This window comes from Cryptomeria japonica, chromosome 3 (assembly GCF_030272615.1).
Source record: "Cryptomeria japonica chromosome 3, Sugi_1.0, whole genome shotgun sequence".
Classification (NCBI taxonomy): Eukaryota; Viridiplantae; Streptophyta; class Pinopsida; order Cupressales; family Cupressaceae; genus Cryptomeria; species Cryptomeria japonica.
Genome location: NC_081407.1, coordinates 736,324,210 through 736,337,766, shown reverse-complemented (window position 1 = coordinate 736,337,766; position 13,557 = coordinate 736,324,210). Strand labels below are relative to the sequence as shown.

Below are 13,557 nucleotides of genomic sequence, written 5' to 3'. Positions count from 1 at the left end.
TTCAGTTGTTGCCTTCTAGATAGTTGTGTGGTCTTCTTCACCATATGCTCTCAACTTGCCCATCTTGAGAACTGAGTGATCAGAAAGTGACTTGGACACTACATTGTATTTCATTTCAATTTGAAAAATTTTCAGAAAAAACCTAGGGTTATTACATTCTTTCAATGATATTCAAGGAATAGAAAAAGTCATAAGTATAGTGAAAAGAGAAAAATCAAAAAAGAAACAAAAAGTACCATCTTTGACCAACCGCAATTTGGATGATACCAAGGAAAAATAAAATTTGCGTTCTGACAATTTGCTTCGATGGATACTCTTCTGCGATTTGAAAAAATGTACCTATTCAACAGCCAACAAATTACAGGATTTCTTTGAGAAACAGATAATCTATTTCTTGCAGTTAAAGTGATCAATAGAAGCCATTCAATTTTCAAAACTTCAAACATTACTAGGACTGGCAGAAGTTCCTTACTCAGCCTTGGATAAAACCCGAGCTTCAATACTTTCAAAATCATTCAGAGACCTAAGAACCTGCCAATCAAAAACAAGCAAAATACATGATGCCAAGTAGCTCTCAAAGATTATTAATTTATTTACATCAAAATTATGACAAACAATATTTGCAGAGTTATAAGAGATGAATGATTTATAAATCTTAGAATATTGAAATGACATAATAGATACTGAAATTGATTTTTTTTAAACTTGCAAACAGATCTTTCCAGAATTAAGGAAACAAATGACACAACTGTAAAGATGTATGTGCATGTGCATATGTGGGTGTGGTAAGTGTATGTGTGATATGAATTTGAGTCTTGAAACACTCCTAGGAGTCCCAAGGATGTCCCAAAGTCCCAAAGCCATCCTCAAACTAGCCAGACATCCCAAAAATGTCCCCTCCTTGAAGGGGATGTCCTTGAAACATGCATAAACTTGAAGCTGAGGTTGTGGAACAATGATGGCCATCCCCCAAGTCCTTACATCCCAAAAACATCTGCATCCTGAAAATAGAGGGATTTTCAGGGGCATGCGTCCCCATCACACAACTATTTTGTTTTGTGCCACATTGAAAGGTCCAAATTAAAATGCTAACATTCTTACAAGATAGCCTCCCCTAGTAATTTGAAGAATGTCTAATTTCATTTTAGTTATATTTAATATACAAAAAGCAAAGATAATTTCATAAGGAATGGGCTTTTTCTTTAGTTGTCAAGGATAAGCCTCTTAGATTATGAATACAACCATAGTTACCAAATTTGAAAATTTTGGTTTGTTTGCAAGACCAAAAAAAATTTCACAACCAAAAATTTTCAAAAAGATGAAATCAAACCAATCTAGCTAATCAAAAAAATCTAGATCCGCCAAATTTAAACAAAATCTGGCCAAATCCAAAAATAGAGAATATAACATCCTTTCTTTATAAATGCAAACTATTGATAGTCAAATACGATAGAAAAACAATAGATCCTTTTTCTTTCCATACATTTTCTTAGGATCACTATAATTATTTATGTTCCACAAAGTTTTGGGATAGGGTAACATGGGGGCCAAGGACATAGATTTGGGGGTGGTGAGGAGATGGTGGTAGAATAGTGGTAGGGTGGTGGTGGGATGGCGGTAGGCGGAGTTGTCTGAGTTAATCCCCTAGCGAGGTCGACGTGCAATGCCCCTTGCAAGGGTCGCGAAATAGAGTCATAGTGTGATATTCCCATCGCATCGCATAATGTAAGGTTGCTTTTGAAAAAATATAAATAAATAAAAGACAAAATCAATTATCAAATGAGGTAATAATGTTAACATTGATATTTAATTAATTTAATTTGATTAAAAGTTTAAGGTATATTAATATTTAAATATAGGATTAAGAAATTAAATAATTATTATTAATTCATTTAATATATTTAATGATTATTATTCAATATATATTTGATGCACTTAATAGTTCGAAAGACTATTATTATTCATGTTACGCACTTTAATAAAGTGCATGGTATAAGACCCACACCCCCCCCCCCCCCTCGCGCGGAAAGCGGTGGGACGGGAAACGCAGCCCAGGCTGCGTCTACCGCCACAACCCTTCCTTTGGAAGGGAAATGGTGTGACGGTAGCCGCAGCTTAGGCTGCAAACCGTCACCCTGTTCCCACGGGAGGGTATTTAACCCACCAAATGCAGGCTGTCGAAAACGCAGGTAGGAAGGAGAGAGCGCAGATACGGGTGAAGGGAAAGAGGAGGCACTGCGGTCAGACAGGTAAGGGGTCTACTTGTATAAAATAGGTAATAAGAATAATTAACATATAAATAAACATAAAGGTATAAATAGGTAGGATAGTATATATATATCCAGGGATATAGAGAAGGTATAAATGTATTAACAGATATATATAGGCAATGACATGTAGTATGTGTAGGGAGGAATATAGGAGTAATTTAGTAAAGTTAAATGGGAACTTATTGTAGGCATATGTAAGGAAGGGTTATTAAATATTAGGGAATGTTAATAACGAATACAAATCAGGATAGTAGAAATACATGTTAAAGAATATAAAAGGATAATGGTAATGAACATTTTTATAAATATATAATATATGTGAATTCAGGGCTATGTACATAAGGTTATATAGAAATTGTAATAATGAAGCAAATGAAATGTAAAGGTATTCACATGAGGGAGGCTATAGGGAGGAAACTCCCTTAGTCTAAGGAAGGGTTTTTGACAAACCCTAGGGCAGTATATACTAAAGGTTGATATGCATATATAGGGCTTAGTTGATTAAACACCAACTAAGAAGAGACGGATCTGGCCGGTCCCCTCTGAGGACTTGGATGATGAAGGCATCACCCAAGGCAAGGAATAGACAAGGGTCTTCCTTGAAGGGCTTGGGTGTAAGAGGTTACACCCAAGACAGGATTCGAACTCAACTTTGATTTCCTGAAGGGCTTGGAACCAAGGGGTTCCAAGAAGGCGAGCTTCATAGCCGCCTAAGGACATACTTTCGTATGGAATTCGTATCCTTTTTTAGATAAAAATTATGATCATGCTAATTAAGTGTTAAATATAGATTGTGAATTAAAATGGTTTATATATATATATATATATATATATATATATATATGTTGTGTTCTAACAATCTGTTTTGCAGGTTAATGATCTCTAACTAGTAGGGACATTACAGTGGTATCAGAGCATAATCCTGCCATCCTGTGGGAAAGGTTCTTAGTTTATGATCACCTATTAGAGGAAGAAAGGAGCAAAAGCGATGGCTGATCAATTGGCCAAACAGTTCCAGATCTTCATGGAACAAACCAATGAGAAGTTTGAAAGGATGAACCAGTTAATCCTCCAAAGCACCAACAGCAACAGTAGAGATATGACAAACCCTAGAAGAGAAACACACTCTAATCACACAGACAACGAACGATCACCTCAAAGTTCTAGGCAAACAATTCCCGAATTTCTCCCTAGGGAAGAACATGAGAGGGAGGAGGAGGAACCAGCCACACTTGGGGTAGAAGAAATCGCCCAAATTTATGCTAGATTGGAACCAGAAGTTCAGAGGGTGGTATCCTTCAGGGACTTCTGTGAGTCCAAGACTAATGAAAGTAGGAAAAAGAAACCCATGGGTAAAGACCTCAGAGCTAAAGTCAACAAAATGTCCCTACCCTGTTTTGACGGATCAGGGAAGGATGTTGCTCAAGCCTGGGTACAAAGACTAGACACGTACCTTTCATACAGTCCCATGATCGAAGGAGATGCCATAAAATTTGCCATACTACACTTAACCAGAATTGCCCATAATTGGTGGCATAACGGTCTCATCACCCTAGGACATAAAAATGTCTCCACTTACAATGAGTTTACCCAAAGGCTCATCAGCCGTTTCGACCAAAAAGACTCCGAATGGTACTTCCAAGAGCTAACACACCTTAAGCAAGCAGGGACCATTGAAGATTATATAGATCAATTCCAAAACTTGTCAGTAATGGTCCCCGACCTATCCCAGAAAAGACTTACCTACATGTTCTTAGAAGGCCTGAAGGACCCCATTAGGAATTTTGTTAAACCCCTGGAACCACAAAACTTAGGGGAAGCCAGTAAGAAAACTAGGATGGTTGAATTTAGTGCCCCCAAGAATACCTCAACCAAAACTCCGCATAGGAATGAGGGACCCCAGAGGGACCGCCAGGAAAACCCTTGTCACTTGTGCAAAAAACCCTGGAGTTATAATCACCAATGCAAGGAAAGAGATGAACTTAGGGAGAAAGGGCTATGTTTCAAATGCAAGACCCCATGGGTGAGAGGCCATGAGTGTAAAAGAGGACAGTTAAATAACATCGAGGAAATACAGGATGAAGGAAGACCCTATAAAAGAACCAGGTTTGAAAACAACATACCCAGTACCCTGGCAGTCATCACTCAAGGAAATGAGAATAGATGTTTCAAACTCAAAGGGATTATCAAGGGACAGAAAGTAATCGCATTAGTAGACACCGGAGCTTCACATGATTTTATTAGCAAACATTTAGCAGCAAAGAGAAGACTAAAAACCCAAGAGTTTGGAGGTTTTGAAGTGATCATGGGCAACGGAGTCATAGACAAATGCACTAAAGTTATACCCCAATTGGAAGTCACCCTGGGAGGACATACCATCACAAGAAACTTCTTTGTGGTAAACCTGGAGAATGACATGATTTTGGGCATGCCATGGATAAACTCGTTGGGACGATTTACCATGGATAGTCCAAATCGGGAGATATGCTTCCAACATGAAGGGAGAGAAATAATATTGAAGGGAATTCCTGACGGCTCTCCAAAAATAGTATCATGCAACAAAATGGAGAAAATTCTTAGACACGATCAAGGAGAGTGGGTCGCACAATGCGCGGTCTTGGATAAATCTCCAACCGAAGACCAGATCATTCAAAATGATATACAACCTATCCTGAGAAGACACAAAAGGTCTTCAAGGATATTCCCCCGAGATTACCCCCAAAAAGGGGATTTGAGCACTCCATTGAATTAGAGGACGGAGCAAAACCTATCATTACCACTCCTTACCGCCAACCCCACAAGTTCAAAGAGGAGATTGAAAAAACCATAAAAGAGTTATTAGAAATGGGACACATCCAACCCAGCAGCAGCCCTTTTGCCTCGTCAGTAGTATTGGTCAAAAAAAAAGATGGGACACTGAGAATGTGCATAGATTACCGAGCCTTGAATAAAAAGACTATAAAAAATAGATACCCAATTCCGAGGATCGATGAACTAATGGATGAACTCCATGGAGCAAAATACTTCTCCAAGATCGATCTAAGGTCAGGGTATCATCAGATCCGAATGAGGGAAGAGGATATTCCCAAAACAGCATTCAGATGTCACTATGGACATTTCGAGTTCCTGGTTATGCCATTTGGTCTCACTAACGCCGCGGCCACTTTTCAGTCATGCATGAATCATACATTCAGACAACAATTGAGGAAGTTCCTTCTAATATTCTTTGATGATATACTCATTTACAGCAAAACATGGGAAGAGCATCTCCTGCACATCGAAGAGGTATTGAATATTCTTGAGTCAAAATCATTGTACGCTAAAGCCTCCAAGTGTGAATTTGGGATGAGAGAAATCATTTACTTAGGACACAAAATTAGTGAGGCAGGAGTAAGTGTGGACGAAGAAAAGATCAAAGCCATCAAGGAATGGCCCACCCCTAGAACCTTAACCCAATTAAGGGGATTTGTGGGGCTATGCAGCTACTATAGGCGCTTTGTAAAGGGGTTCTCCAAGATTGCAGCACCCCTCACCGACCTAACTAAGAAAGGGGCTTTCGCATGGAATGACCAAGCCCAAGGGGCCTTTGAACAACTTAAGATAACCATGAGCTCTTGCCCAGTATTGGCCATTCCTGATTTCTCTATTCCTTTTGAACTACAGTGTGATGCATCAGGGGAAGGAATTGGGGCCGTACTTATGCAAAAGAAACATCCCATAGCTTTTGAGAGCCAAAAACTCACCGACGCAGAAAGACACTACTCTGTCTATGACAAGGAGATGCTGGCCATAATGCACGCGTTGGCTAAATTTCGCCAATACCTGGTCTGTGGTAGGTTTGGTGTAAAGACTGATCATAACAATCTACGCTTCTTTTTGAGCCAAAAGGATCTAAATGACAGGCAACAAAAATGGGTGAGTAGAATACAAGCCTACCATTTTGATATAGAATATGTGAAAGGGGTGAACAACGGGGCAGCAGATGCACTATCCAGGAGAGCTCATATCAACACCATTACCAGTATCTCAAAAGACTGGAGGGAAGAGATCCTCAATGAATATGACCAGGATCCCCAGACAAAGGAAATTTTAGCCGGGAATCTACCCAATGAAGATTTCAGGATTAAAGGAGACCTCATTTTGTATAAAGGGAGGATATACTTGACCCCTCAGACAAAATTCAAAGACAAAATTCTCAAAGAATTTCATGATAACCCCCTTGCAGGACACCCAGGATACTACAAAACATATAAGCATATTAGGGAACGATATGCATGGAGGAACCAAAAGAGGGATATCCAAAAATATGTCCAAGAATGCTTAACATGTCAACGCAACAAAACTGAACTTACCCACCCAGCTGGATTGCTTCAACCACTACCTATTCCTAATCAAAAGTGGGAGAGTATTTCTATGGATTTCATAACAGGGTTGCCAAGGATACAAGGGAAGGATAGGATTTTCGTGGTAGTAGAGAGACTCACGAAGTATGCCCACTTCCTCGCAGTCTCCACCGAATATAAAGCCCACCAGATAGCAGACCTATTCTTCAAAGAAATTTTCAGACTCCACGGCCTCCCTCTAAATATTATCAGTGACAGAGATAGCAAGTTTATTAGCCAGTTTTGGCAAAAACTCTTCAGAATGGCGGGAACAGATTTAACCCCTAGTACCAGTTACCACCCTCAAACCGATGGGCAAACAAAGATAGTAAACAAATGGATAGAGGGCTATCTAAGGAATTATGTTATAAGACAACAGACTGCTTGGATTAAGTGGTTACACCTAGGAGAACACTGTTACAACACGACCCACCACATGTCAATAGGGATGAGTCCTTTCCAAGCCTTATATGGCTATGAGGCCACAAGCTTTGGGGAACTAACAAAGCAAGAAAGCAAAGTACCTAGAGCACAAGATTTTGTGCAACAAAGTAAAGACATCCTGAAGATCTTGAAAGAAAATTTACAACAAGCTCAAAATCAACAAAAGCTCTACGCCGACAGGAAGCATGTAGAACGGACATTTGAGGTTGGAGATCTAGTATTCCTAAGGTTACAACCATATAAGCAATCATCCCTCAAGAAGAATGGGACGGAGAAACTGAAACCTCGATTCTATGGGCCCTACCAAGTCATTCGAAGGATTGGGGAAGTAGCTTATGAGATTGAACTTCCCAAAAGCAGCAAAATACATAATGTGTTCCATGTTTCCCGACTTAAAAGGGTTCTCGGGCAACACATAGTTCCTTGCAGCGAACTACCTCCCCTAGATGATGAAGGGAAACTTACACTATACCTAGAGATCATTCTAGACACACGGAAAAGAGAGCTCAGGAACTGAACTATCATTGAACATCTGATAAAATCGAGGAATCTTCCAAATGAGGATGCCACTTGGGAAAAAGAGGACAACTTAAAGATGCTTGAGGACAAGCAAAGTTGAGACGGAGGAACTATGATATTCCCATCGCATCGCATAATGTAAGGTTGCTTTTGAAAAAATATAAATAAATAAAAGACAAAATCAATTATCAAATGAGCTAATAATGTTAACATTGATATTTAATTAATTTAATTTAATTAAAAGTTTAAGGTATATTAATATTTAAATATAGGATTAAGAAATTAAATAATTATTATTAATTCATTTAATATATTTAATGATTTTTTTTTTTTGATTGGTAATTGGCTGAAGCCTGAATAGCTTTTGACTGGAGCTATGAACCAGTGGGGACACAGTAGGGGGCCCCATCCCCATTACATATCTTTGAATTATTATTATTATTATGCTTGATTAGATTGACCTCAAGACCTTCCCATCCTATGGAAGGCCAAGAGTCACAGCTTAGAGTTCCATTAGATTGACCCCAAGACCTTCCCCATCCTATGGAAGGCCAAGAGTCACAACTTAGATTTCCACTTCAGATGTCCCTATTGGGAGTTGAACTTGGGTCTCCACAATGAGAACCCAGTGTTTTAGCCAGTTAAGCTCAACCCCTTGGACATATATTTAATGATTATTATTAAATATATATTTGATGCACTTAATAGTTCGAAAGACTATTATTATTCATGTTACGAACTTTAATAAAGTGCACGGTATAAGACCCACACACACCCCCCCCCCCCCCCCCGCGCGGGAAGCGGTGGGATGGGAAATGCAGCCCAGGCTGCGTCTACCGCCACACCCCTTCCTTTGGAAGGGAAATGGTGTGACGGTAGCCGCAGCTTAGGCTGCGAACCGTCACCCCGTTCCCACGAGAGGGTATTTAACCCACCAAATGCAGGCTGTCGAAAAGGCAGGTAGGAAGGAGAGAGCGCAGGTACGGGTGAAGGGAAAGAGGAGGCGCTGTGGTCAGACAAGTAAGGGGTCTACTTGTATAAAATAGGTAATAAGACTAATTAACATATAAATAAACATAAAGGTATAAATAGGTAGGATAGTATATATATGTCCAGGGATATAGAGAAGGTATACATGTATTAACAGATATATATAGGCAATGACATGTAGTATGTGTAGGGAGGAATATAGGAGTAATTTAGTAAAGTTAAATGGGAACTTATTGTAGGCATATGTAAGGAAGGGTTATTAAATATTAAGGAATGTTAATAACGAATACAAATCAGGATAGTAGAAATACATGTTAAAGAATATAAAAGGATAATGGTAATGAACATTTTTATAAATATATAATATATGTGAATTCAGGGCTATGTACATAAGGTTACATAGAAATTGTAATAATGAAGCAAATAAAATGTAAAGGTATTCACATGAGGGAGGCTATAGGGAGGAAACTCCCTTAGTCTAAGGAAGGGTTTTTGACAAACCCTAGGGCAGTATATACTGAATGATGATATGCATATATAGGGCTTAGTTGATTAAACACCAACTAAGAAGAGACGGATCTGGCCGGTCCCCTCTGAGGACTTGGATGATGAAGGCATCACCCAAGGCAAGGAATAGACAAGGGTCTTCCTTGAAGGGCTTGGGTGTAAGAGGTTACACCCAAGACAGGATTCGAACTCAACTTCGATTTCCTGAAGGGCTTGGAACCAAGGGGTTCCAAGAAGGCGAGCTTCACAGCCGCCTAAGGTCATACTTTCGTATGGCATTCGTATCCTTTTTTAGATAAAAATTATGATCATGCTAATTAAGTGTTAAAAATAGACTGTGAATTAAAATGGTTTATATATATATATATATATATATATATATGTTGTGTTCTAACAATCTATTTTGCAGGTTAATGATCTCTAACTAGCAGGGACATTACAACTAGTGAAGTCGAGGGGCAATGCCCCTTGCAAGGGTTGACAGATAGAGTGCCTAGCGAGGTAGAGGGGTAGCACAAATTCAACACCATAAAAACCACACAAACCTTCATGGCGGATGCCATTTCAACAATTTATCACCATTTTTTTTGCAACATCAAGTCCTTACTATTCTTAAAACTAGGGAATGATTTGGAATGAGACTTAGATGCCTATTTTTAAATTTTTATGAATGCTTAGGGTTTGAGTGGGGCCCATAGATCATTAGGGTCAAGGTTTGTGGCACACAAATTGAAAAAACTTTTTGTTTTTTTTCTCAAATATTGACTTTTTCATTTTCTAGTCTAAGGGCAAACAAGAAACTCCTAGAAGTCCCTTGGACATTTGGAGGACATTCCAAAGTCCCAGAGCTATCCACAAACTAGGGGTTTGTCTCAAGAATAAATACAAATCCATCCTAATTGACTCATGAATAGATACTTTCTTTAGGCCAAGAACAAGTTATTCATGTCAATAACATATCATACTTGATCATCATCTTCCTAGAGCCAATGGAGTTTCTAACATGGAGTCAAAAAAGGCTCAATTTTCTTTTAGATGTTGAAAACCTGGTCTCTTTACAAGACAAAAGGTATAAACCAGTCTATATTCAAAAACATGCAGGTGTATTCAATCTATGCGTACATATTACAATGAACAAAGTTATGTGCCATTGTTCATACAATTAATTTACTAAGCATGGTAAGATCTTCAATATTCAATTCACTATAAGATCCTGTAACCACCACATGATTTCCTTGTTACAACTCAATGTAGTCTCAACTTGCAAGCAACCTTTTCTTCTTACTAGATTCATCTAAGGTTGGACCATAAACAAAGAGAAATTATATTGAATGTCCACAAGTGACAAAAGTATGCCAATGTCAAGCAAAATGTAATCTTGATACAACAATAAAGATCTAGGGCACAAAATAACACTACAAGCTGAAAAAGAAGTAGATATAAAGCTATAATTACTATTACTAAAACAAAAAACCTATGTTCCATGCCATTTTAGGGATGAAGACAAGGGGATCATAAGGGACACATTTCAGGGACAACATCCGAGGACCATTTTTTGGGTATATATATGAGAGAGTGAGATAGTCAAATTTTAACAGCGGTAATAAAACATGACAATGTTAAAATGATGTCGGATGATGTCTACATAAGCCTACATGACAACCACAATCCTGAAAAGAAATTATTTGTTTGCACTTCTCACATTATACCACATTATATCAAACTATGGCAAATACACCTTTTACCATATCAAGAATTTTGAAGTTTGCAACTTTTTTAAACAATGTAATCAGAAATCCACATCATTGTTGATAGTGTTGACTGTTATATAACTAATCATCAACTATAAACTTTAATCATGATATATTTATTGCTGTTATACTACAATCATTGTTGTCATTGTTGTTATAATATTGTCATGATATATTTATTGCTGTTGTTATAAATGCTGTTGTGTTATAATGATGTCATGATATATTTAATACTTTTTTTAATTGTTATGAGCTATATTTTATAAAACATTATTAAAAATTGCATTTTTGTTAGAGACACCTAGCCATCCCCAAGATGGTCAGGAGATGTCCAACATCACAGACCACCTTGGGGATGGCTAGGCATCCCCTACATGTTTCCTACCATCACAGATTTCAGGGACGTGTTCCAAGACATTTCCTCTGAAACGCCTCAAGGGACAAGGGCGATGGTTTGAAGGGTGGGGACACATCCCCACATGACATAGAAAAAAACACAAGCAATGAGGGTAACGCTCACCATAGAAGGCATGAACAAACAAAAATAGCCAAGTGAAGAGAGTAGGTACCAAGGGAAATCAGGGAAGAAGAAATTGCAATACAAATGAAAATGAAAGTTGACGTTAAAAAAAATGCATCACAAGTTTGTATGAATGTCCAAAAGTGTGAGGAAGACCACTAGCATCATCATCCACAATCACCACAAACTTATGCAAAATTGATAATGTATTTGGGAGAATGATCTAGTCTAAGGGTTCTATTTGGACATTTTGCAAGGGAGTAGGACACATCCCCTAGGACCTCTCTTAATCTCCAAGCTCGAAATATCTCCAAAACTAAAGAAATTAAATCCATTTCCATAAATGACCAAACATAGGTTAAAAGGACTAGAAAGTACATACTAAGGCAAAAAACAAGAGCCTGGAAATAAAGTAAAGAAAGCAAGAAAAATAAATAAACAAGCACAGGGAAACTTAAAATGGCAACCCTAAAACAAGTACAAGAAGAGCTAAAAGGCGAAAAAAGATAAGTTGAAATAGATCCACAACCCCCAATTGATGTAAGATGACTCAAATATTGCAATAAGCAACACATGGAGATAAGAATTTTGTCACCAATTCATAATCATTTGTGGACCATCCAAACCGAAGAGATGCTTAATACTATATATATCTAAACTAGGTTCAAAAAGAGATGCCTAGCAATAGAATATCCAACTCTAGTATTGTTCCACTCAAGAGCAACACCCTAACATCTTTACCAAATATCTTGCAACAATGAAGTTTGAAATTCCTTGATTTGTTCTCTTGAGAACATCACGTAATAAGGGAGGCATTGTTGGAATATAATAACATTACATCATTGTAATATAATAAATATGTTATAATAATAATCAACTCTTTTTATTAACATAAGGTGGTTTGTGTAGTTGGTTCATTCCCTCTTTGGAACCAATTATACTCTTGAGTCTCGCATATATATTTGCCTCCTCACAATAATAAATTGTTCTTCTAACCCATCAAGTTCAATTAAAATAAGGAGCAGAAGTTAACAACAATGCATTATCTATTTTATTCCTTTCCATAATTGAGTGGAGAAAATCATCATCTGTATGCATTCATGAGTAGGATGTGGTGCTTTCTTGACTTCAAAGTTGTAGATAGCTTTAAAGCTCCAAAAGAGCTTTGTTCTCTCGAACAACATTGGTGAATAGTGCATAGTTTCTTGTTGGACTTTCTCCATATTGATTTTCACCAAGCTAAATCTTTGTGTTTGTAATGTCCTTAACCAAAAAATTAGAACAATTTCAAATCTGAAAATAGATTCACAAAGTATTATGCCAAATTTCTCCAAAATCACCAAAACTAGTCAACTAGTCTTGCATATTGAGGACGACAAATCAATCAACTTTCCAAAGAACATTAATTTTCTTTTTATGATATGAACAATAGAAAAGCAGGTAGGAAAATATGATTTTACAACAGCAAAAAATCTATAGCTTCACATTCCCAAAATCTCCCACAAATACACAAAATTATGCCAAAACAAGATTACCCAATTTGCTCCAAACTTCACTAAAAGAACTACCAAACCAAATATAACTTCATGGAAAACCAGAAAAAAGGATTTTCTGATATTCAACAGAAAATAATCAGCTCTGAGATCTGATAAATGAAAAACAATTGAATTAATTAATTACGAATATACAACGCATATAAAGGAATTACAAGACAGTGTTCTAAAAAGAACGAACCATTAAACTAAAGCGTCAACTTGAAGCTAAAAAGTCAAAAATGCTTAAAAAAGCAGAATAGCTAAAAACTAAAAATCTAACTATGCATTCTAATAAAAATAAGCAATAGTTGAACTTAAAACACTAAACGAACTAAAAAGCTAACTAAGTCGACAACTAAGATGACCATTATAGAATAGACATAATATTATTTTAATACCCTCCCTAATGGTCATTGTACTCAATACCATACAAAAGACACTACAGGGCTTTTGATCACAAATGCAATACAAAGAACACTCTGTTGCTACAAAGAACCTCCCAAGCTCTGCAGAATGTTAATGACCAAGAGTACCAGAAGCCATCCAACCTAATGTAATTCTCAAAAGCCTGAAACCACAATTCTAAGGAAAATCGGCAAACCCTCCAAAGAAAAACAAACACGATTTTGACAAAAAACG

The 13,557-nt window shown here is 37.4% G+C and overlaps 1 protein-coding gene across 3 annotated transcripts in view; it reads right to left on the bottom strand.

Annotated features, from left to right (window-relative positions):
- LOC131074913 (uncharacterized) overlaps positions 1-13,557 on the bottom strand; it is a 305,681-nt gene that overhangs the window by 145,092 nt on the left and 147,032 nt on the right. For 2 of the 3 annotated variants that reach the window (XM_059218550.1, XM_059218551.1), the window contains 2 exons: positions 473-531; positions 237-339 (listed from right to left, as the gene is read on the bottom strand). In XM_059218550.1, the coding sequence (XP_059074533.1) occupies positions 237-339; positions 473-531 (162 nt within the window). The remainder of the gene's footprint in view (positions 1-236; positions 340-472; positions 532-13,557) is intronic. The other variant, XM_059218552.1, reaches the window with a different exon arrangement.